Here is a 22,063-nt window from a genome sequence, read left to right on the forward strand (position 1 = left end):
GGATCTTAAAGGAGCTTTGAATTATTTATTATCACAGCAGATGATTTTTTCTTGTAAATCAATAAGAGTTCAGATTTGTGGGATGTTATTTGGTGTACAGGTGCACACATGCACACCACAGCTTGGAAAAACAATGGCCAGCATTGAAGAACCACATCTGCATTAAAAATGAGCAGTTCCAGTCATTAATATATTCTCCAAAAGGCTGAAACAGGAGAACAGAAAAACAAAATAAGAATGAAACAGCAGCTTCACAGAGACTAAGAGCTTAGTTCAGGATTTAACTCTACCAACATTTCCTGTACTGTGAAGAGCAGGTAATAAACTTTACCTGCTCAGATCTCCAGTCTGTAAAATAAAGCTGGATTTCTTTTTTCCTTCCTCTTTGTCATTAGAGCAGGTACCATCCCTCTGCCACATGTGGCTCCTGTATCCAACAGCACACTGAGTTCCTGATGTCTCCTGGTGCATCCAAATTATTAATTATTTCAAGAAAATGCCAGATATTCTTTAACTCCATGGCCAGTGCATTGACTGCCAAGGTTTGGCAGTGCCTGTCCACTCTCTGCACTCCCAGCATCCCATCTCCCCATCACAGCCACCTTCATTTATTCCTGTGTCAGGGGGTAATAAACACTGAACACTCACAAACCACTGAACCCATTTCATTCTGCTTCCTCTCAGATTGCACTCAGCTCAAAGTTCAGCAGAAGTCAATACTTCTCCAAATGACTGGGCTCTCAATGCTGTAAAAGCTGCTACACACGTGGTCACTGTGGTTCCAGCAGTTCATGGGGCAAATTCCCAGCACAGAGAGACAGAAAAGATCATAACACCATCTAAACTGACATATTTATGTATTACTTGTAAACTCACAGGAGCACACTCAATCTTGAAGACCTTTCTCAATGCAAACCCTTCTGTGAGTCAGTTATTAATCAATGCACACGCTCAGCCTCACCACCTGACAAAGCAATGAGTGACCCCAAACTTTGATTTTTCTCCATAAACACATCACGCTCCCCCACCTCTATGGGACTCGTACCATTTTCTGGCCCAACTTCACCCATTTCTGCCCCATTTTGTGCCCTCACACCATTTCACTGCAGCAAACTAATGCTCTTAGAGCTGTCGTGGGTGATTAGCAACATATTTCACCCCAGAGCCCTGTGGGATGGAAGGGATTAGAGCTCAGCAACACCTGCCCACACCCCCTCCCCTCCCTGCATCAGCAGCTTCACTTATGCAAATTATTTTAACGAAGGAAGTTTACAAGGAGGGAGCCAGAAGCAGGAGTTTTGGAGCTCCAACTTCACAAAACACCAGCCCCAAGATCCTTGAGGCATTATCAGCGCTGAAATCTGAAACTAATATAAAAGCTTCTGAGTACATGAATTTTGCAGGAATAATTACACCAAATTGCAGTGTCAAGGACTTGCCCTTCCACCAGATTGCTGCTGCTGAGAAATTACAAGAAAGGGAAATCAGAGCAAAATCACATCTCCTCGCTCTGACTGCAATTAAGGCATTCGCCAATCATAAATTACTTTTTTTTTTTAAACAAACACAAAATTACTGAAGACGTGCCAATTTTTTCTAATCTTTCTCAATCTCAAATGTTTAGAACTTTCTTTGCAAGTAGCAAGTATAAACCTTGACTGAGAGACCAAGAACTACGGCCAACACTGACAGACGCCTCTGATTTATTTATTCATTTATAGGCTCAGGATGCAATTTTACAGAGGTTTTAAATGTTTACTTCCACTATCCAAATCCATCATAAAGTTGCTAAAATTGGACCAAAGATCCTGCCCCAAAGGCCTCTGAACTGAAAGCATGACAGGGTCAACAAGCACAATTCAAAGCATTGGCAGAATGGCCCAGAGCCACCACAGCCTAAAGTGGGTTGTTTTTTTTTCTCTTTGTACAAGTGCATTTAAAAGGTTTAGCAATGCAAGATTGATCAAAAGTGAAAACTGGGATGAAATATTTGGCCTAAGAATCAGATCTTTCAAAGCTCTTTTAAACAACAAGTTAAAACTACAGGGGATGTTCCTGTATTTTTGAACAATTAAGAAAATCTTGGGTAAAGAAAACAAACATCAAAACCTTAATAAAAAAAAAACAGAGGATTGATGCACAGCACAGAATTGCTTCAAACATGAAAACGAAAAGAAGAGGACAGAGAAGAAATGGAGAAGTCAAAGTCTTCTTTTAATTGAGTTATGGGATTTTTTAGGTTGGAAAAGCCCTCAGAGACCATCAAGACCAACTGTTCCTGCAGCACTGCCAAGGCCACCACTGACCCATGTCCCCAAGTGCCACATCCACATGGCTTTTAAATCCCTGCAGGGATGGAGACTCCCACCAACTTTTGGGATCCTGAAATTCCAGGAATTTTGTTCCCCATTCCCAAATTTTGTGGTCCCAGGGTGGATTTCTGGGTGAATTTTGGGGTTTTTTTCCATTTAACTTTCACCATTTTTGCACCATTTTCCCTTCGATTTTCGCCGTTTTTCCACCTTTTCCCCTGAAATATTTTTGGGAATTTTTGGTATCCTGAAATTCCAGGAATTTTGGGTCCCTTTTCTCAGATTTCATGATCCCAGGGTGGATTTTTTGGGTCCTTTCCCCTCCAAATTTCACCATTTTGAGGCCCCAAATCCACCTCAACCTCCCCTGATGCAACTTGAAGCCGTTTCCTCGGGGCGCCAGCTGGATCCAGCTCCATTCACCACCACCCTCTGGACCCACCACATGAAGCTCAGGCTCAGGGCTCGTTTTCCCCGCTGAAATTGAGGCAGAATCACAACAAACAGCAGCAGCCAAGGCACATCCCAGAGCTGTCACATCCCAGAGGGGCCCTCGGGACAGGGGTGTCTTTCTCCAAGGTCTGAAGCACCAAGTGTTTCATTGGCTTCCCTGGAGCTTTTTAATTTCCCGGGAGGATGCAGGAGGCTCTTCGCTCATGTGCACCTTGAGCAGAGGTAGAAGTCCCCTGAGCACCCAGCAATTCCCAGCTCCTGGTGAGGCTGCAGGAGCTGGGGAGTGCAGCTGGTGCCTGTCTGCTGTCACACACCCCAGACTCGATCCCTAGTGATGGCTTTGATCTGCACAGCTCCACCAGATCCTGAGAAATCCTCCCTTTCCCCGGCTCCCTCCTCAATAGGACGTGACACACGCTGACAGGACAAATTCCTGGCATGCTGGAAGGAGGCTGAGGGGCTCTATGATCCCTCAAATGCTTTCAGAAATTGTTATTTATTTCTGCAAGGCGTATTTATATAGGTGTTTAGTCAGTGTTGGAATGATTTTTTTGGGTGAGTATGGGGTGAAGATCCTGTGGAAAACAGCTGTATTTTCTAAGCTAGAAACTGCTGCTTTTCGCACCAATTTAGTTCAATTAAAATCTGTTGTTTGGTTTATGCACCTGGACCTGACGGCTCCTGATAGGCTTTCTACTAATTTTATTAATTACCAACAAAACCAAGCTATTATTGATAAGAAGATTAAACCAGGCCATTCCACATGATTTCACCAGAACAGAAACCAAGGGCTGCACACGCTGGTGTCCTGATGTTATAGTTCCAGTGTTGGCTGAAACCATCTCACACAGGAAGGTCTGGGCACTGAAAAGCCATCAGCTATAAAAGGATTAAGAGCTATAAAATTCATTAATTTTACTGAAAAAAACATCTGGCAGGTCCCTGCAGCTCACCTGCACCAGATCAAATGAGTACACCTGTAACACAAGATCACATTTTGGAAGCTTTCCCCCAAAAAACACATCTAGAATCATCCCTCTGTTTTTAGCACAGGAACAGAAGGCTGCACGCTGATCTCCCTCCAGACCACCGTTGATTTACCCTTTTTTTCCCTTACTTAAGGTAATGACACCCGAGGGAAGGTCTGTGCTGCAAAACATGCGCAGCAATCCTGCAGCATCCCCAGGGAGAAGTAATTGGAGCATCTCTCTGAAGGCCACATCTCTCCTTCTGGCACCCAGAGATGCTCCAAGCACTGGATGCTCAGCAACTGAGACAGTCGAGGGTCTCCACTGAGGCTCAGAAAATTCAGCTTCAGCTCCTGCACCTGCCCAAGGTGCTACATGTGAACAAATGCACATCAGGTATTTCCTAAGTGGCTCCTGATCTGTACAGATAATACAGATAATAACAACCTTTTCCTCACCCAGACTCTCATTCCTTGTCTCTTAAAGCTCTGCAAAGGACTTATATCCTCCTGTGCTCTGCTGTAGAGGCTTGTCTGTTATCAGGGTATGGGACACTGCAGGTACAGTAAAAACTGAATTCCCAATAGAGAGAGAGAGAGCACCCAAACAGAGCCAAGAGCAGCACCCACAGCAAGCAGGAGCCCTCCCATACATCCTCCTACACTGACAGGCCATAATCCATCCCCAGGCAGGCATTCTTCCCAAGAAAGTGCTGGAGTACAAAGCTGACTTGAGATAAAAAGCAAGTACACGTTGTCAGCAGCCCCAGCATTCTGTATGCACACCCAATTATTTTGAGAGAGCCATTTCTTACTGCCTTCACAACCACACACTTCTGCTGATGGCAAAGCAGGGAGGCTGAATTTCCAATCAAAATTTCACTACTCTGTCTCACCCTGAGCTAATCCACCAAAAATCACAAGTGTTCAGCCTTTCTTGTACTGTTAGTTCAGAAAAAGGCAAATTTTTCCCCTTCCTCAAGCGGCTCCCAATGAACCCTCACGTGTGCCTTTTCACACTAGCAGTGCTAGATAGCAAAATAAGCTTCAGTTTACCCATTTAAGCTTCAGATTTTGGATATTAGGAAGAATTTCTTCATGGAAAGGATTGTCAGGCATTGATTGAAAGGAGCTACCCAGGAAGGTGCCCAAAATTGAACGCTTTTCTTACAGCAACAAAGAAGCACCTAGAGAGACACAGAGGGCTGACACGGGCGGAACAGCAACAAAAATGAAAATTACACAAGCAATTGTCAGGAAAATGTTCCCAGAGACAGCAGGGTAAATGAATAAACACAACACGGAGGCGTTAAACAATGCCAGAGAAAACACCACCAAAATCACCCAGACTGACAGCACAGACAGGGGAATGTGAGCCTGCAACTTGGAGATTTACACAAGTTTCACAAGGTGCAAGAACTCCCTGAAGGCCACCTCAAAGAATGAAGTGAAATCCACAGAAAGAGCAAAGTAAGGCCAAGAGCACAGAATTACAAAATCAGAAGCAAGAGAGAACAGAGCAATGATGCTTAACCCTGAGCGGGAGGTGTCGCTTGGATTTCAACAATATTCTGCACCAATAGAGGAGGAAAAGAAATCACAAATAGCTCAGGACAGAATTGGGAAGGCAAATTAACCTCTGTGATTTCAACAACCCTTAATCAGAGTTTTAACAAGCCAGTTTGAATACTGGGTGAAAAAGCAAAGGGCACATCAACCACCCTATGAGAAGCAGCTGGGTACCAGGGGCCAGAATTCACCCCTACAAGTGAAGTGAAGATGGGATGAAAACTGAGGAAAAACGTCATGTCAAAAGCATGATTTTTAAGAAAAAAAAGTGACTGCAACATGCTCCCTTTTCCCCCAGCAGAACAAGATTCAGAGGAGACCAAAGAAAAAGAGTGGGAGAAAAATCAGAATTAACTTGAAATAGAGGTAATTAGTGAAAGCAGGTTAGAAAAGGAGAGATGGGATCAGAAATATCTACAGCCTCAGGGAGAGAAGCCTGGACAGATGGATGCTGTGTTTTGTTACCATGCCCGTGGTATATGTATACCAAAAGCACCCAAAGCTTACGTGATGTTTATAGCAAGAAAGGTTTAATGTCAACTTTCCAGGGGCGCACACAAGAGGCTTCTGCAAGCCCTGAACCCTCTCCCATTTGTTACCTGATTTCTTGGACCATTTTTCTCAGCTTCACATTACGCAAATCCTTTACTCAAACCAGAACAAGCTGCTGGCAAATAAAAACAGCTGTTCTATAAGTGCCCTTCCACTCCCTCTGACCAAAATAAGGGAAATGTAAAATCGACATGGAAAAGTAAAAACCCTCAGCAGCCTGCTGAATAGCCAAAAAAATTCAAAATGCAGTTAATTTACTCCTTTCCCTCCAAAACTTAAAGATATTTGAGAGCAATGCTGCAGGATAACATTTAGGTTTCATATTTGCTCATATTTCCACAGGGCTGACTTCCTCCCCATTCCAGGCCTGATTTCACCAGGATATTCTGCCTCTGACAGCTTTTCTGCCCACCCATGCGAATCTCCCTGAAAAACAGGCTTTTAGGAAACAATGTACAACAGAAAGATACCACAGCTCTCACAGCTCTTGGCAAAGGCTCTTAGGAACGAAAGGAGGAAATGCAGAAGGGAAGGAAAAGCAGATGACAGAGGATGGAAGAAGGGTTGTTTTGGTTTGGTGCTTAAAAAAAAAAAACCAAAACACACTAATCCTCTTCCTTAGGCACTCCCCGGCTCATTAGTGTTTTCTGTGCTTCCTCCCCAAACTGTGATATTTAACGATTTCAGGACAAAACCAGTCTGAGGATAATTCAGGAAAACTCAGCAATAATCAGCCCCATGGCCAATAAACTCTTCACCCTCATAGTTTATTTGCTGCTAAGCCTTGGCCTGCAGCCTTGGAATTCATTCTGCCGGCACTACAGCTATTTCCTTGTAAACAGGAAGCCCCCTCAAATTTGCATTACAGTAAACTCATTTGCTTCATTTAACCTCAGCCTTATCTGGGAAAGATAAAAGGGTGCCGACAGGTGTATAGGGCTCCAACAAGGAGACAAGAGGTAAAACCTTTCTAACATTTCAATAGGTGATAACATCAGGGCACTGGACCCGTCCCTGGGCTGTGGTTGCCCACCAGAGATAAACCAACACCTTCCTGTGAGCAGAGCACTGCAATAACGCAGGGACATTTATTCTCAAGCATGGATGTGATATTCCAGCGACCTTCCTGCTCTCTGTCCCAGTGACAGCCAGGACTGATGGTGGGGATGGCTGCACACCCAATGTCACAGAGCCAGGCTCATGCTCCTCCAAGGAGCTGCTCACACACACACAGAAATAATGAATATCTGGAAAAATTGTTTGATTTCAAACAAGAGAGGACTCTGTGTGTTGTATTTTTTTTTCCTGTTACTATATCAACCTGCCTTTAACCAGCCGATTTATGTCATTTTAAATGAATCACTTTGCCAGCGACACAGAATATTTCAGTATACCCAGCACACCATGTCTGCTCTAATGAGAGGCATCAAAAAAACCAGCCAGAAGCCAGCACAAAGATATCTGACACCAGAATAACGGTCACAGTTTCCTACTGCATGAGGAAATCCCTGGTTTCAGTTAGAAGCTGAGAGGTTCAGTCATTTTGGGCACCCTAGAGCCGTTTGTGGTCCCGGGCTGAGGTAAGTCCCTGTTCTCAGTTATGTCCGTGCTTCCTTCCGCTCCTGTGCCGAGGGCCTGGCTTGTCCCTGTCCCACAGCACCATGTACAGCCCCAAACCTCTCCTCACTGAAGGTTTCTCATCTCCTGCAGGGCATCAAACACCAGGGAGGGTGACAAGCCATGAGCTCCAACAGGTCCTTCCACAGGCAGCCCAAGGAGCGAGGCACTACAGCCACCGATCCTTTCGCCTTCCCTGCAAAACTTCCTCTGGCACCTGGCTGCCTTTCCCACCTTCTGGAGCCAAACACAGGTGAACCATCTCTCCCAGCTCAGGGAAACCACCACACACGTAAACCCTGGAGCAGGAGAGCAAAGCACAGCAGGTTCCTCAGGCCTCGTGCTGTGCTTGCTACGAGGCTTCCGCCGCGCTGGGTGTGAGGGATGTCGGAGCAGGCAGCAGCTTCCAGCCTCTCCACAAGCACCAACCCTGCTGATATTCCTCATGGCATTGGGAGGACTCCTCCTGCCCTGCAATTCTCCACGTCCCACCTTTCACCTGCCCACGGGGGTCACGTCCCTGCTGGGAACAGGGAGCAGCACATCACCGAGGACAGCACTGACATCACCAGAGCGCTGAGGCACATGAAGCCACCAGCACCCCCAGCAAAGCTGCACCTCGGGCTAACAGGGCAGATGAAATGTCACGGATATTGTATGGCTTTTAAAGTGTAAACACATACCAGGAGAAAAGCAGGCACCGTCCAGCAACACCATCCTCAACCTTAAACACAACAGCCAAACTTCATCCCCTGAGCTCCCACTGCCCCCTGCAAGGGGGATAAACATGGGCTGGGCATCCTTCACCTTCCCCTGCTCTGCAGCCTCCCAGCATTCCAGCAGAAAGGCAGGAAAACGAGTGCAGAAGTGGGAAGAGGGCTCCAGCGATCCCTGGCTCACAGCAGACAGCTAGGCTAGGCCACCAGCAGGCTTCCAAACTGCCTACACATTCTGCAGTAAAATTTGGTTTAGATTTTTCCTGTTGCAGTATTCTGTTTGCTGGCTGAATCTTCGTTTTACATATGTATATGTATACACACACACACAGAGCCATGAAAAAAAGGAAAAGCTCCGCTTTAATTTCACCAATAAATAAGCGATGCTCAGGTGATTTTATAACAAACACATAACCACGGGGAAAAAAAAGCTGTTTTTGCAGAAGAAAAGCTGCTTTTAGCATCAAACCCCAAGCAAACAACCTCGTCCATGCCAGGGCACCCGGCTGCTCCGGCGGTGGGACCGGGGAAGGTCGGGGCGAGGAGCCCAGACCGGCACCAGCACCTCCGCTCCGTGAGCCGCCTGCTAAAGGCGAGCTCCGGCCCCGTCCTCCTCCCGCATCCCCTGTCAAACCCCATGAAGCATCACCCAAAAACCGCTCTGCAGAGCGGCACGGCCAGAGCGGCTCCTCTCGGTGCCACCGAACGCTTTGGACGGGAATTCCTCACCCGCCGGGCTGCGGAGCCATAAACCCCCGAGCTGCGGGGCTTCGTCCCTGCAGGGACCGGCGTCCCCCCTTCACCCGCCGAGGGACCCCGCACAAGTTGTGGCAAATAAACACACGCATGCAACACAGCCAGCACAGCCAGCCCGGCCCCGCGCTCGCCAAGGCCAGCCCCGGTGCCGGCGGAGGCCGCGGGGGCACGGCCGGACCGTTAAGTCCGGCGCGGGGAGGGCGGCGGGGGCCGGGCCGGGGCCGCGGCGGGGCGGGCGGTACCTGGGCTCGGGCAGGGTGATCTTCTTGCTGGCCCTGGCCGCCGGGGTGCTCTTGCTCTTCTCCATCGCCATCAGGTAGCTGACATCGGCCAGCACCGCCTCCAGGTCCGCCATGTTCCCGCTCCGCCGCCGGGCTGCAGATGGAGGCTCCGCCGGGGCAGCCGCCCCCGGGGCGGGGGTTGGCGGCGGGCGGCGGCGGCGGCTCCGCCGGTACGGCCGAGCGGCTCCCGGTGCGCGTGTGCGGAGCGCGGACGGCCGCTCCCGCCTCCCGCCCTGCGCCCCGGGGCGGGCGGGCGGGCGGCAGGAGGGACGGACGGACAGACGGACGGCAGAGGGAGGGAGGGAGCGAGGGAGGGAAGGAGGCAGGGAAGGAAGGAGGGAGCCCCCGCCGCGCCCCCCTCAGCGCCCGCCCGCCCCCGCCGGGCCCATGGCGGCGGCCGGTCCGCCCCCGCCGCTCGCAGCCTGCGCGGCCCCCGCGGCCCCGGGCCCGCCGCTCGCAGCCATGGGCGGGCGGACCGGGCTGCCCCGCGGCGCCGCCCCAAATCCCGACATGGATCGGCGGCGGCCGGAGCCGGGAGCGCCCGCGGCCCCCGCGGGGCTCGCGGTACCGGGGACCCGCTCTGCGTCTGGATCCCTGGAAGTGTCCCCGGCCAGGTTAGATGGAGCTTGGAGCAACCTGGGATAGTGGAAAGTGTCCGTGCCCATGGTAAAGGAGTGGGATGGGAATTTTAGGTTCTTTCGACCCAAACTTCTGTGGGATTCCGCGGTTCCGCAAGAGGGGAGCACCAGAGCCAGCCCCAGCCGCGGAGCGCTGAGCTGCCCGCAAGCCTCAGCGCCCAGTTGGACGCATAAGTTCGGAATTAATTTCCTCATAATTTATTAAAAGGCGTGCATAACAAAAACAGGATACAAATAAATGCGTCTGTGTGACACCCCATCGGTGCTCGTTGAACCACTTGCTGGCAAATAATGATGCAAAACAAGGCACCCAGGTGTCCTCAGGCTCTGAGCAGAGATCCCTGCTCGTGTTCCTCCTTCAAGTAGTAGTAGCTCCACTGCAGCCAAGCAGATATGCAGATTTTAAGTGCTTTCTTTTCTGAATTTCGTCAAATATGTCATAAATAATTGGCTCAATGAAAGGCTAAGTCAATGACAAGTCTGAAGTTTGAAACTCAGCGTGTTTTGAGTTCTTTTCAAGTGCCGCCACTCCTCCTGCCTACATCTTTATGAAAGTTAATGATCTGATTAAAGCGAGGTAGAGCATACAGCTGGGAGGATTTCACCATGTGCCTCATTATGAGCCGTCTGAGAACCTGCTTTTTTGTTGAAAATGTTAATTTAAGCCAACACTTTCCACCGGAACAGATCCACTGGGGAAGGTTTCTCCTCCACCAGTGGCCCCAGAGCAGGGCTGAGGCTCAGGGTGTCCAAGCAAGTGTGGAAGGGAGCAGAGGAAGACTTAGGGCACGTCCCTCCTGGAAGTTCAGGGTAAAGTGTCCCACCAGCCCTGTTTAAAGGTTTCACTGATCCAAGCCACGCCATGGAAAGGGGTATTTTTATCTCCAGAAATCCCCTGGGCTGGCAGGACTGCTGGGGCCGGCTACGGTTCCCGTGGTTCTCCAAAAGCTCTTCCAGGGCCTCCACGTGGGCTCTCCATTTACAGGGCTGTAATGGGGGGGAAATTCCTCTCACCACATCCTCAGCCTGCTGATGTGATGGACACGTGCCTTGTGCTCTTCCCAGGGGACTCCCCAATTTTGGCTTCTGCACCTCTGCCCAAATCCACGGGAAGAGCCAGGTTTCATTCCCTAAAACAGCAGCAGCAGCACACAGGGAGGATCTCAGCACTGACCTGAGGGTGTTGCTAAACACCCCAAGCAAACAGAAACCATCGCCCTGGTGAGGAGGGCCCTGTGTTTGCTCAGAGGTCTGGATGGCTTTACAGTGGTGGTGACAGCAAAATCAGCCACCGAGATGCCCCTTAGGATTCCTTATGCTCTCCTACTTACTGCTGTGCCACGTTTTCACCGTTATTACCTGGATATTCTTGTTGTGCAGACGTCAAAGGCGTTCCTGGTGACAGTTTCTAGGAAGTGAGGTCTGGTGAGGACCAAGTTAAGGAATTTGTTCTTTCTGCTCTTGGTGTGGCAGCAGCAGCAGCAGCAGCCACCAGGGTGGTGGTGGGTGATAAGCAAAGGTATTTTCTGCTCTGCTGATTTCCCAAGCGTGGCTGCAGCACAGTCAGAGGTGGTGGCATGTCCCCAGAGCCACCCTGGACCCTGGCTGGGCAGGCAGCCCACATCAGGCTATGCATGCTCACCTCTAGCAACACATGCATTTTTTAGTGTTATATTCACATATTTTAAAGGTCACTGGGACAGGTATTTTTTTAATAACGGAGTGGAATCAAACCTGATTTTTTTTTCCCCAAATGAGCAGAACAGGCAGTGCCAGCCTCCTCCTTTTCGGGGAAGTTCAATCCCCCAAGTGCAAGCCTGCAGCTTTCCTTAGCCTGTGTTGCATCCCAGGCCGAATGTTTGCGCTGTTCTTGTGTTGTTTTATGCCTCCAGTGTGGGGTTTGGTGTTTGTGAATGTTTATAAACAGTGCTCTGGGGATTCCCCCAGGTAAAGGAAACCCAGAGATAATCGATGCCAGGGTGAGCAGAGGTCAGAACACGATACACTCTGAATGCATTTAAGCATCTCCTGACATTTCTGTGGATGGTGATGGATTCTGCTCAATCAATTCACGTGTGTCTCCAGGCCTGGCTGGGCTGCAGGCTCTGCATCCACTGCAGAGCCAGGAACCCAACCTCCCCTCTGCCGCTCCTTCCTTCCGAGGAGCGAGTTCCTCCTACCATCTGTGTGAGATTTAAATGTTTAATTTCGCCCTGCTCTGCTTCACAGCGTGACAGATGATATTCGGGGGAGCTACGAGGCTGTTGTAGATTTATTAATGCGTCCCACACTGACACCATCCCATCAAGATAATGCTGCAACACATTACCCAGGACGGAGCCACGTCCGTCCTGCTGCCCTCCAAGCTGTGCCAAATCCCATATCAAATAAGATCTCCTCTCTATGCTGATGCCAGCAACATCTCTCCAGGGGAATGTTCACATAAAAGATCATTAAATATTATTTTTAATACGATTTTTACTAATATTTCTGATACACTGCCAGAAATGCACACAGGTGGAGATTAAGAGCATCGAGGAGTGTTTAGCTCAGTTCCCTCCATGGGCTGCTGCTCTCTAGAGAGAGGACAAATTATTTGCTCCTCCTTGGCAGCACTGGTGGAGAATCATTTATTGGTGATGGATCCCCGTGGGAATCTGACTCTCTGTGGCTTGTTTATAGCAAGGTTATGTTTTGCTGCAGTTCTGGCCGTACTTTTGGGGTGCCTGACTGAAGGGGAGGGGGCAGAACCCCTTTCCCCACTCTCACCTCAATGTTCCCAAGGAGCTCCCGAGCACAGGGTTACCTGGAGGGGAACCAGCTCCTGCTGAATGAGTTTGTGTGAGGATTCATCAGGCAGCAGTGCTGCAGTGCCTGGAGGCCAGTAGGACAGGAATAAATACAAATACATTCCTGGGAATTCCAATGCCAGCACTCCTCGTCCCACATCCCCACATCCTCACCGCTCCCCTGGCTTTAGCCCAGCATCCCAGAGAAACAGCCTCACTCCATCCCCTCTGCCTGTCACATTCTGCTCTTTGCCAGGCCCTGGGGTGGCTTTGGCCCCTCTGCCCTGCAGTGGCACATCCATGGCAATCCCACAGGCATTCATTCCTCTGCAGCATCCACACCCAGCCTGGGGTTGCATCCCATCTCCTTAGTGCTGTGCTAATAAGTGGTGAGAGGCAATGTGGAAAACAAATAGAGTAATTAATGGCCACGGCTGCTGCTGCTTTTATTCACTGTCTGTTCCAGGAGGAGCAGTTTTACAGAAGGCAGCCTCTGCCCTCACAGTGCCCTTGCATTTGGCACCCCAAATCCCAGGGTGAGGGGAGCTCCTCAGAGAAGCAGGGTGGCTCTTCTGCATCTCTGTGGATCCCTCCTGCTTGCTCCTGAATACTTCTAACAAAGCCACTCCAGCCACCTCAGACAGGTAAAGCCTCAGTGTGGCTTATCATCATCATGTTCCCTTTTGCAAATAGCTGACATGATGAGGAGGTTGGGTTTTAATTAGGAAACAAGTGGCAATTCAGTTCTCAAAAATATTATTCACCATCAAACATTTGTACTGGCATAGTCAGACTAGCAATAATTATGTCCTCTGGGGGCAGAGATAAGAGCAGAGTTGAAAGTCATGCAGCATCTATAAAGACTTGCATGAGAAAACACAGGCACGAGAAGACCGGGGCCTCCCGTTTGCAATTGCATCACACCACCCCTCTCACCATGTAATAAAAATACCTTACTGACATTTTCCTCTGCACATTTTCTTCCCCTGACATGGCACACAGCAACGTCCTGGTGCTGCCTCCCACCCCAGGCTGTGCCTTGCCAGCTGCAGCCCTGTGCCCTCGCTGTGACCCCTTGGCAGCACACACGGGGACATTGCTGATGGCACATCCTCCCTCCCTCCTGATAAATAAAGGAGCATCACCCCCTCACCTGGCCAGGGCAAGCTTTAAAAGGAGCAGCATCAGCACAAAGCTGGGTGACAGAGCCAGCACTGCCCCACCAAAACCATCCTGGGTGATACAGGGGTGGCCCTGGAGAGATGAAACTCCTGCTGGAGGAGGGAGAGCCAGGGATCTGCATCAACACCCAGCCCTGGTTCTGCTCCTTAAGCAGCATCACCTGGTACATCCCATTGCATCCAGCATCACCTGGTACATCCCACTGCATCCAGCATCACCTGGTACATCCCACTGCACCCACCCGGGCTCCTCTGCAGGAACTCTCACAGGGAAGGGAAGTTTGAGCCATTCTCACACATAAATTTCCACCTGTGGTTGTCCTTACAGGTCAGTCACGACATGGACATGGCATCTGGCTCTCTCCTTGCTAGAGAGGCTCATTCCAGCCCTGCTCGGGGAGGTTAGAGGGGCCTGAGAACCAAGGGCAGTGGGGCACTGACCCTCACAGACACCCCCTCCCCTCCTGGGTCACAGGGCACCTTCCCCGTGTCCCCCAGCCTGTGACATCCGTGCCCAGCTCAGACCTGACCCATCCTCAAGAACTCCCTGATTTAAAAACACTCGAGTGTGTTGTTACAAGCTAAAGCAAATAAACCCGATGAGGACTGGAACAGCATATGTCTCAGAGCCCCACAAAGAGTCAAAGTGTCCCTGTTCAGCACTGTGGTGGGATCAGACACTGCAGGAGCATTTTCCCTGCACGGATTGATCAGACAAACAGATGTCAAGAGGGACCCATTGAGCATTTGCTGTTCCACAGGCTGGCTTGAATGTAACTTGATAAAGGGGGAAAAAAAATCAATAATTGCCTAATTTGGCTATAAATTCTGAGGGACAGAAGGAGAAAAACCAACAACTGTGCAGATATTGAAGCACTGGAAGGTAATTCAGATTCTGCCACGGCATCTATGAAAGGTAAATTGTGCAGTGCTGGAAATGAGAGCCTTTCTCCCCCGGGAGGTTCTGCTGGGTGGATCAGGACAGGGTCAGTGCTGGAGGTGCTGGGAAGGGCTCAGAGCTCTCCAGCCACAGCAATGCCACAGCAGGCACAGGGAGAGGGGGTCAGCAGCCAGAGGATGCAGGGCTGAAACCCCCCCAGAGCTCTGGAGAGGCTGTCTCTGCTCCTTGGAAACAAGTCTGGCTGTGTGGGAAATGCTTTCTAGTTACTTCTCTTCCCTGGCTCTTTGTGCTCCGAGCCTGTTTACACACAAATTGGCATTTGCTGCCCTGGCTGATCATTCACCCACGTCCCATCTCACCCGTCTGGTCTCAGAGCTGGCCCTGGGTGCCTGATGTCACCACAGACAGGGGCAGTGACAGCTGACAGGGGCACCACAGGCTGCTCCTCCACCTTGGCTGCCTGGCCCCAGAGCTGCTGGTCCAGCCCTGAGCCAGGCAAAGCCAGCAGAAACATGGGAATGCACTGGGAGTGAAATGGCACGGGGTTTATTTGTACTTCTGTCACATCAAAGGGGCCCTTGTTTGAATTCTTCTGCCTTTAGCCTGGAGAAGAAGAAGGGGAAAGATTGGGTCCTATTAATAGCCTTGCATCCCACAAGATCCGAGCCTCACAAGAAGCCATGAAAGACTGCGGCATCTGATTCCCTGAATAAATGAGGTAATTTAGGGAGAAGTGCGTGCTCAGCAGCCTTCATTACTGCCTTCTGCAGCTCGCTGGGAGGTGACACTGACAACTCACTTCGGTATCAGTGAGCACCCAGGTCCCAGAGGAGCTGTGCTGTGCCCAAAATCACGGGCAAGGGTGCTGCGTGCCACCTCTCCCACAGAATTCCTGATGCTGCAGCAAAAATCTCCAGGACTGGCACAGAAGCAGTGGAAGGAGCACCCCAGCAAGCTGAAGGGGGGGGCACAGCTTCCTGCATGGATGCCAAGAGGCTGGTGCCGGTGGCAGGGCACAGGGATGTTTGGGAATTCAGTGCACTGGGAAGGAGCCAGCAGGGAGCAGGGCTGTGGGATGGGGCTCTGGTCCTGCATCCCCAGGGAGTGAGGAGGGCACAGCCCTGCTGTGGGGAAGGGCTGGGAGCTGTAGGTGGGCTGGCATGGCTGGGACATCTGCTGCAGGGCCCTGACATCATCCCACAGCAGGAATTCTCACTCGAGGGCTGTGGGATGTGTGGATCACAGCCGTGGGTAACACCCGCTGGGGCACCGCAGTGCAGGGAGAGTTCTGACCCTGCTCCGCAGCACAGGGCCTGGCAGCGCTGAGGGTTGTGTCAGCTTTCCCTTAAGCAGATTTTCGGGCTCTAAGTGTCAAGTTTAATCCCGACTCTGCAGGTCCGGTGCCTCCAGCTGCGTCACCGCCCTGCACGCAGGTGCTGGGGACTGAGCTGCCCTTTGCATGTCAGCCCTGAGGTCACCAGGGCCACCAGCCGTGCTGTCCCCGGGCTGCTGGATCTGCCCTTGTGCCAAATCCGTGGTCACCTGGTCTGGAGTGAGGTTGGGGAAAGGAGTCCCTGATCCCAGTGGAGCCGCGCTCCCGCAGTGCCTGGCAAACAGCAAAACAGGAGGATTTGAGGATCAGAACCCGTCCTGTCTGTCATGCCAAACAATTCATCCTCCCTCTCGGTGCCCTTGTAAAGCAGAGCAGTAAATTGCCTTCATTTCACAGCTGAGGGAACAGCCCGGGGGAGTGACCACAGGGGCTCTCCGGAGTGGGTCAGTGGGCACATCCCCACAGATGGCTGCAGCCCCCCCCAGGACAGCCTTCCCCGAGGGAACAGAGACTGTTCTCAGAGAGATTTACACGTCAGAGAGCACAGTGAATAAACCCTCAGTGACCTCAAAAGCATCTTGCTGCTGAAATGCATCCCCACGGCCTCAGCATCTGTGGCTGGGAACAGGCACCTCCAGCGGGAGGGTGTAGCAGGTCTCCTACAACAGCCAGTGCCATGTGCTCCACGAGGGAATTAGGGCACATTCCGCCACTAAAATCCCATTATTTCAGGGGCCTGCTGTGGTCCTGATGCCACCATGCCTGGAGTGGCCACTGTCCCCAGAGAGCCGGCGGTGTCCAGGGGGATGAGGGTTGAAGCGCCCCACTTCCCTTCCCACACGGCCTTTGCAGCTCATCTGGACAGATAATGGACTTTGCCTTCTCACTTAATCTGCTGTAAATCTCTCCCGTAATTGCTCGTCATCCGGAAACCTGGAGAGAACCCGGACGGACATTCCCGCGCCGTGTGAGACAGCCATCCTCTCCCTCCCTGCCTTCCTCCTGCTGCCGGCCTGTGCCCAGAGCCCCCAGTACATCCAGCACATCAGGGCATCCAGGGGGAGTTCCGGATGGGAAATGCGGCCGCAGCTCACTCCCTTTCATCCCCCACAACCAAAGGGCTCTGCCTCCCCAGCTTCTTGCACCCCTAAAAGAGCCGAGGCTCCGCGGGCAGGGGCAGCTCACAGCACCCAAACCCTGCCCAGCACAGAGGCACAAGCCCGTCTCAGCAGCTGGGAGCTGCTCACAGCACCCAAACCCTGCACAGAACAGGAGCACAAGCCCACCTCGGGAGCTGGGAGCTGCTCTCAGCACCCAAAACCCCTAACCCTGCCCAGCACAGGGGCATCTCAGCAGCTGGGATGTGCTCTCAGCCCAAACCCTGCCCAGCGCAGGGGCATCTCAGCAGCTGGGATCTGTTCGCAGCCCAAAGCGCCTCTCCCGGCAGCTGCGAGCAGCGTTTTGCTCTCTGCGGCTGCCGAAGGAGCAATCCCGTCCTGCAGAGGAGCACCAGACGTCACCCGCGGGAAGGTTGCTAAGTGAGCTGGTCCCTCCTCATGATGCACGACTTCATTACGCGGCTCCCTAAATGGATCTTACACACAAATGACATTTGCCTTGGAGCATATGAGCTCCCAAAATAGCGGGCGGCTCTCGGCGTTGTTGCTTTGCTTTGCCCAAGAATGTCCCCATTGTCTGCAGGGCTGCTGTGCCCATGCCTGGCACGGCCCTCCGGGGTTTGGGGTGTTGGGTACAAAGGGATGGAGACCCCCAAACCAGCCCAGCTGTGCCCGGGGTGGCCCCGTGGCCAGGATGGGGTGAGTGGGCTCTGCCTTTCTGTCAGGAGCCATGGGGAACAATAAATGCAGGCCCCTCTATTGTTCCTGCCTCAAACTTCTCTCCTGATGCTTCCCTCATGGTTTTTCTTCAGCCTGGGTGTTTCCCCTGTGCGGAAGAGCCCCAGGGATGCTCCAGACACAGCCCTGCTCCTGCACCATCCTCCCACCACCCAAAGGGACCAAAGCCAGCCCATGACACACCTCCCAACACCTGCAGAGGTGACAGAGGGGACAGGCCATCGTGTCACACCCCAGGCTCACCCAGCTAAAACCACTTCTCCGGCTGTGGTGGCAGCACCAGGGGCTGGCTGCTCACACGGCCATTTCATCTAAAATTGCTTAAACTCAGCCCCGGTTTCCTTTGAGATGAACTGAACCGTGCAGAGAGAAGGTCTGGCTCCAGCTCTGCACCGTGCAGAAGGTACAAATAAAAAAGAAACATAAAGGTTATGTCCATGCCGAAGAGAGAAATTTGCTTTTTGCTTTTTTCCCCCCCAGGAACATCCATGGCAGCTGATCTGCGCAGCGCTGCCCTAATCCGGTGATACATTTTAATCCCATTACGTTGCCATGCGCTGGGAGGAACAGATGTTTCCTAATTGCCACTTGTGCTGCCCAGGGGTTTCCAGCTCGGACAGCATTCCCCCGGCTCTGCTGGCACTGACAGAACTCCCTGCTGCTGGATTTGCAGGATGTGGCAGCGCTGGCTGCTCCTGTGCCAGTGCCACACCTGGAGCTGCTGCTCTCCGGCCGTGGTGTCCCTGTGGAGGGGTCACAGTGCCACTGCTGGCTGTCCCCGAGGGTGAACCCACAGCAATCGGGGCTGCCCTGCCCACTCACTCAGAGGGAAATGCAGTATTTGCCTTTTTCCATTTGTTTGGGGAAAGGTGTTGGATGCAGAGGGAGCCCCATCCCACGGCACCCCATGAGCCCCTTCCCAGCACATGCCCTTTGTCGCAGACATCTTCTATGAAAAATCCTTTCTTTGGGATCTTTCCTCCTGAGAAGCTGAGAGGCCTCAGGAACAAATTGCAAACAATGGTTATCTGCTGCTGTGGAATGCAACAGGTGCATCTGTGATTGGCCCATGTTGGATGTTTCTAATTAATGGCCAATCACAGTCAGCTGGCTCGGACAGAGAGTCCAAGACAGAGCCTTTGTTATCATTCTTTCTTATTCTATTCTTAGCTAGCCTTCGATGAAATCCTTCCTTCTATTATTTTAGTATAGTTTTAATGTAATATATATAATAAAATAATAAATCAAGCCTTCTGAAACATAGAGTCAGATCCTCATCTCTTCCCTCATCCTGAGACCCCTGTGAACACCGTCACACACCAACCCAAAATTCCTCAGTGAAGAGTTTTGGGTTGGTCCTGAGCGTTTCAGCACCGTGGCTGTCCTGGCCTGCTGCAATCCCCTGATCCCTGCTAATCCCATTATGTCTCCACGAGGCTGCTTCCAATTCTGGCCGCTGAAGAAGTGATGTTTCTTAATTAGCTTTTCAACCGGACAGGGATTTTACTGGCTGTAAGGAGCTGTGGAGGTTTTTCATTGCTTCCTTTCTCTGCCTCATCACACCAATGTCAGGAACAAAAACAAGGAGCAGAAAGCAAATGGGAGCCTGGTGCTGAATGCCCATTCTCGGGGACAGCCAGAGCCAAAGCTCCTCTCTCTCTCTCTCTCTCTCCGGGATATTTCACTTCTGCCTCAGCCCTCGCATTAATCAGAGCAGAGATTACTTTTCCACATGCCAAAGCTGAACATTGATAAATCAAAAATCTGCCCTGAAAAACCACAAGGCTTTAATAATACATGCTGGGTTCCTGCTTGGTTTTCCTTCCTTCCTTAAACCTCCAGAGTTTGTGGCTGGGTCTGTGCGTGGAGCCGCAAACATGAGGCTGGAGGCTCCATTTAATGCAAAGAAGAAGAGAAGAAAAATTGAAGCTAGGAATGTCATGTAATCACGTGGCTCCTGAAGATGGAGAATTAAACATAACAATGATTTTCATAGGATAAAAATCTGTGAAACCCACAGTGAAGCTGGGGTTTCACAGCTGGCGAGGCACATTAGGTACCCAAAGCACCCAGGCTGCAGGTGTGATTGAGCTCAGCCTGACGTATTTAAGTAAAAAACAATTCATATTTTTCAAGGCTGTTGTTTTTTAGCCCGTGATTCTCCAACCTGGGGTGTCCCCAGGTGGGTTTCACCCGGCTGCCACTGGCAAAGGCAAAGCAAAGCCAGTGGGAGCCGACGGGCACATCTTCATCTCTTCCCCCTTTTGCCTCCTCCTCTTCCCCACCAGCCCATCCCGCATCACCCACGGTCCTGATGGAGGCATTCCCGAGGACAGCTAGCGGCTGCTGCTCCAGTGGGAAAACAGGAAGGAAAAGACACCTCGGATTTAGCCAGGGTTTGCATCATTCTTACTCTTTCATTAATTACCCCCCGTCAAATTGCGGCCGTTCCCCTGCGGGCAGCCCCTCCCCTGTGGGGTTCACCTGCCGGGGGTCGCGGGGACCGCAGGAACCGGGGGATGGAGCCAGCGCGGCCGGCAGCGGTGGGAGCTGATCCCCCCTCTTCTTTTTGCTGGGTGAAAAAAAAAAAAATTTAAAATCCCTTCCGCAGCCTGGAGAACAGCTTTAGCTGTTGGCACGATGGCAAAACCACCCACCCAGGCAGCAGAGCAGCGCCGTGACACCGCTGACATCCCCCCAGCCCCGGCGGCAGCGGGACACGGTGGCCAGCGGGAGGGAGGGGACAGGGACAGGGACACGGCTGGGGTGGCAGTGGGGGCTCCGAGCTGCTGAGGAGATGAGCGAGGTAGCAGCGAGCCAGATGGCAGCTCGGAGCGGGCGTGGGACGGAGGCGATCTTCTGCTTTTGAATAAAAATGTTTAAAAACCAAATTATTCTCTCAGCACATTTCCCCAGAGCCAGCGAGGGAAAAACCCTCCTCGGCAGAGCTGAGGCTGCTTCCAGGTGACCCGGGGGCGCCCACCTGGCTGCACCCAGCCACCAGAGGAGGAATTTCCCCCGGCGGGTCCCACAGGAGCTGCTCTGGGCTCGTTCACATTTTCCACTTCTGCTTTCGGTGCTTTTTCCCCCAGAACTCTCCCAGCCCACCCAGAGCCGTCCCCGAGGGCGCTGCCCCGGCCGCGACTGTCAGGTTGGGCAGGGCTTGGGACAACCTGGGCAGGTGGAAGGTGGCCCTGCTCATGGCAGGGTTGTCGAACAAGATGAACTTTAAAGACCCTTCCAACCCAAACCGTTCAGGGTTCCACGGCTGGGAATCTCTGACTCGGTGATTTGGGGTCTCTGCTCCCCACCCGCTGCTCTTTCAGCACTTTGCCCCCCAGCAGCCGCCGTTTCCCTCCCGGCACGCACGGAGCACCGTCGCTGCTACCGCTAAAACCCCATTTTTCACTAAAACCTTCGGGTCTGGGATGATCCTGAATCCTCCCTGGGGAGGGAAAGGCGCAGCTTTCCTCACAGCCTCGCGAGGAGCTGGCATGTCACAGCAGCGTGTGGCCAGCGATGAATCGGGCTGGTCACAGCCCGTGGGCTGGGCTGGGCTGTGCCGGCCGGGGGGCTCCTCTGGAGCACAGGGGAAAGCCTCTGGCACACGGAGGATTTGGGGGCAAATCCCACCCTGGCGGCGGCTGGGCGCTGGAGCTGACAGGAGGATGCTGTGCATCCCTGACTCCCCGAGATTCCCGGGTTTGCGGGGATTCACACCCAAACCGCGCAGCCAGGCAGGGCCAGGAGAGCGGCAGGAGGCGCGGGGTGCCCGGAGTGCCCCGTCAGGTGCCCCTCACCTGTGCCCACTGAGTGACATTGAGCGGCTGCCACGGCCACGTCCTGCTGCCGGAGGGGACCGAGCGCAGCCGCCCCCGCCACCGCGTCTGTCACCGCACGGAGCGCCCCCGGCCACGCAGGTGCGGCTGCGCTCCTCCGCTTCCTTTGCCCGAGTTATGATCATAAAGGCATCCTCCAGCACCGTGACTGCTAAATTAGAGCGTTGTTACTAATTAGGGTTTTCAGAGCTTAATAATTAATGCTATTATTCGGCTTGGAGGTGCCTCAACTGAGAGGGCAATTCCTGCCCGAGCACCCCCCAGCATCTGTGACATCTGCGCCGGTGCTCAGGGGACACCTTT

General features: G+C 52.2%; 1 protein-coding gene across 1 annotated transcript in view; it reads right to left on the reverse strand.

Annotated features, from left to right (window-relative positions):
- GRK3 (G protein-coupled receptor kinase 3) overlaps positions 1 to 9,541 on the reverse strand; it is a 60,947-nt gene extending 51,406 nt beyond the window's left edge. Inside the window, exon 1 of the mRNA XM_030958926.1 lies at positions 9,185 to 9,541. Coding sequence (XP_030814786.1) covers positions 9,185 to 9,297 — 113 coding nt within the window. The 5' untranslated portion in view covers positions 9,298 to 9,541. The remainder of the gene's footprint in view (positions 1 to 9,184) is intronic.
- Between the last annotated feature and the right edge of the window lie 12,522 nt (positions 9,542 to 22,063).

Source organism: Camarhynchus parvulus, chromosome 15 (genome assembly GCF_901933205.1).
Source record: "Camarhynchus parvulus chromosome 15, STF_HiC, whole genome shotgun sequence".
NCBI classification, from domain to species: Eukaryota; Metazoa; Chordata; class Aves; order Passeriformes; family Thraupidae; genus Camarhynchus; species Camarhynchus parvulus.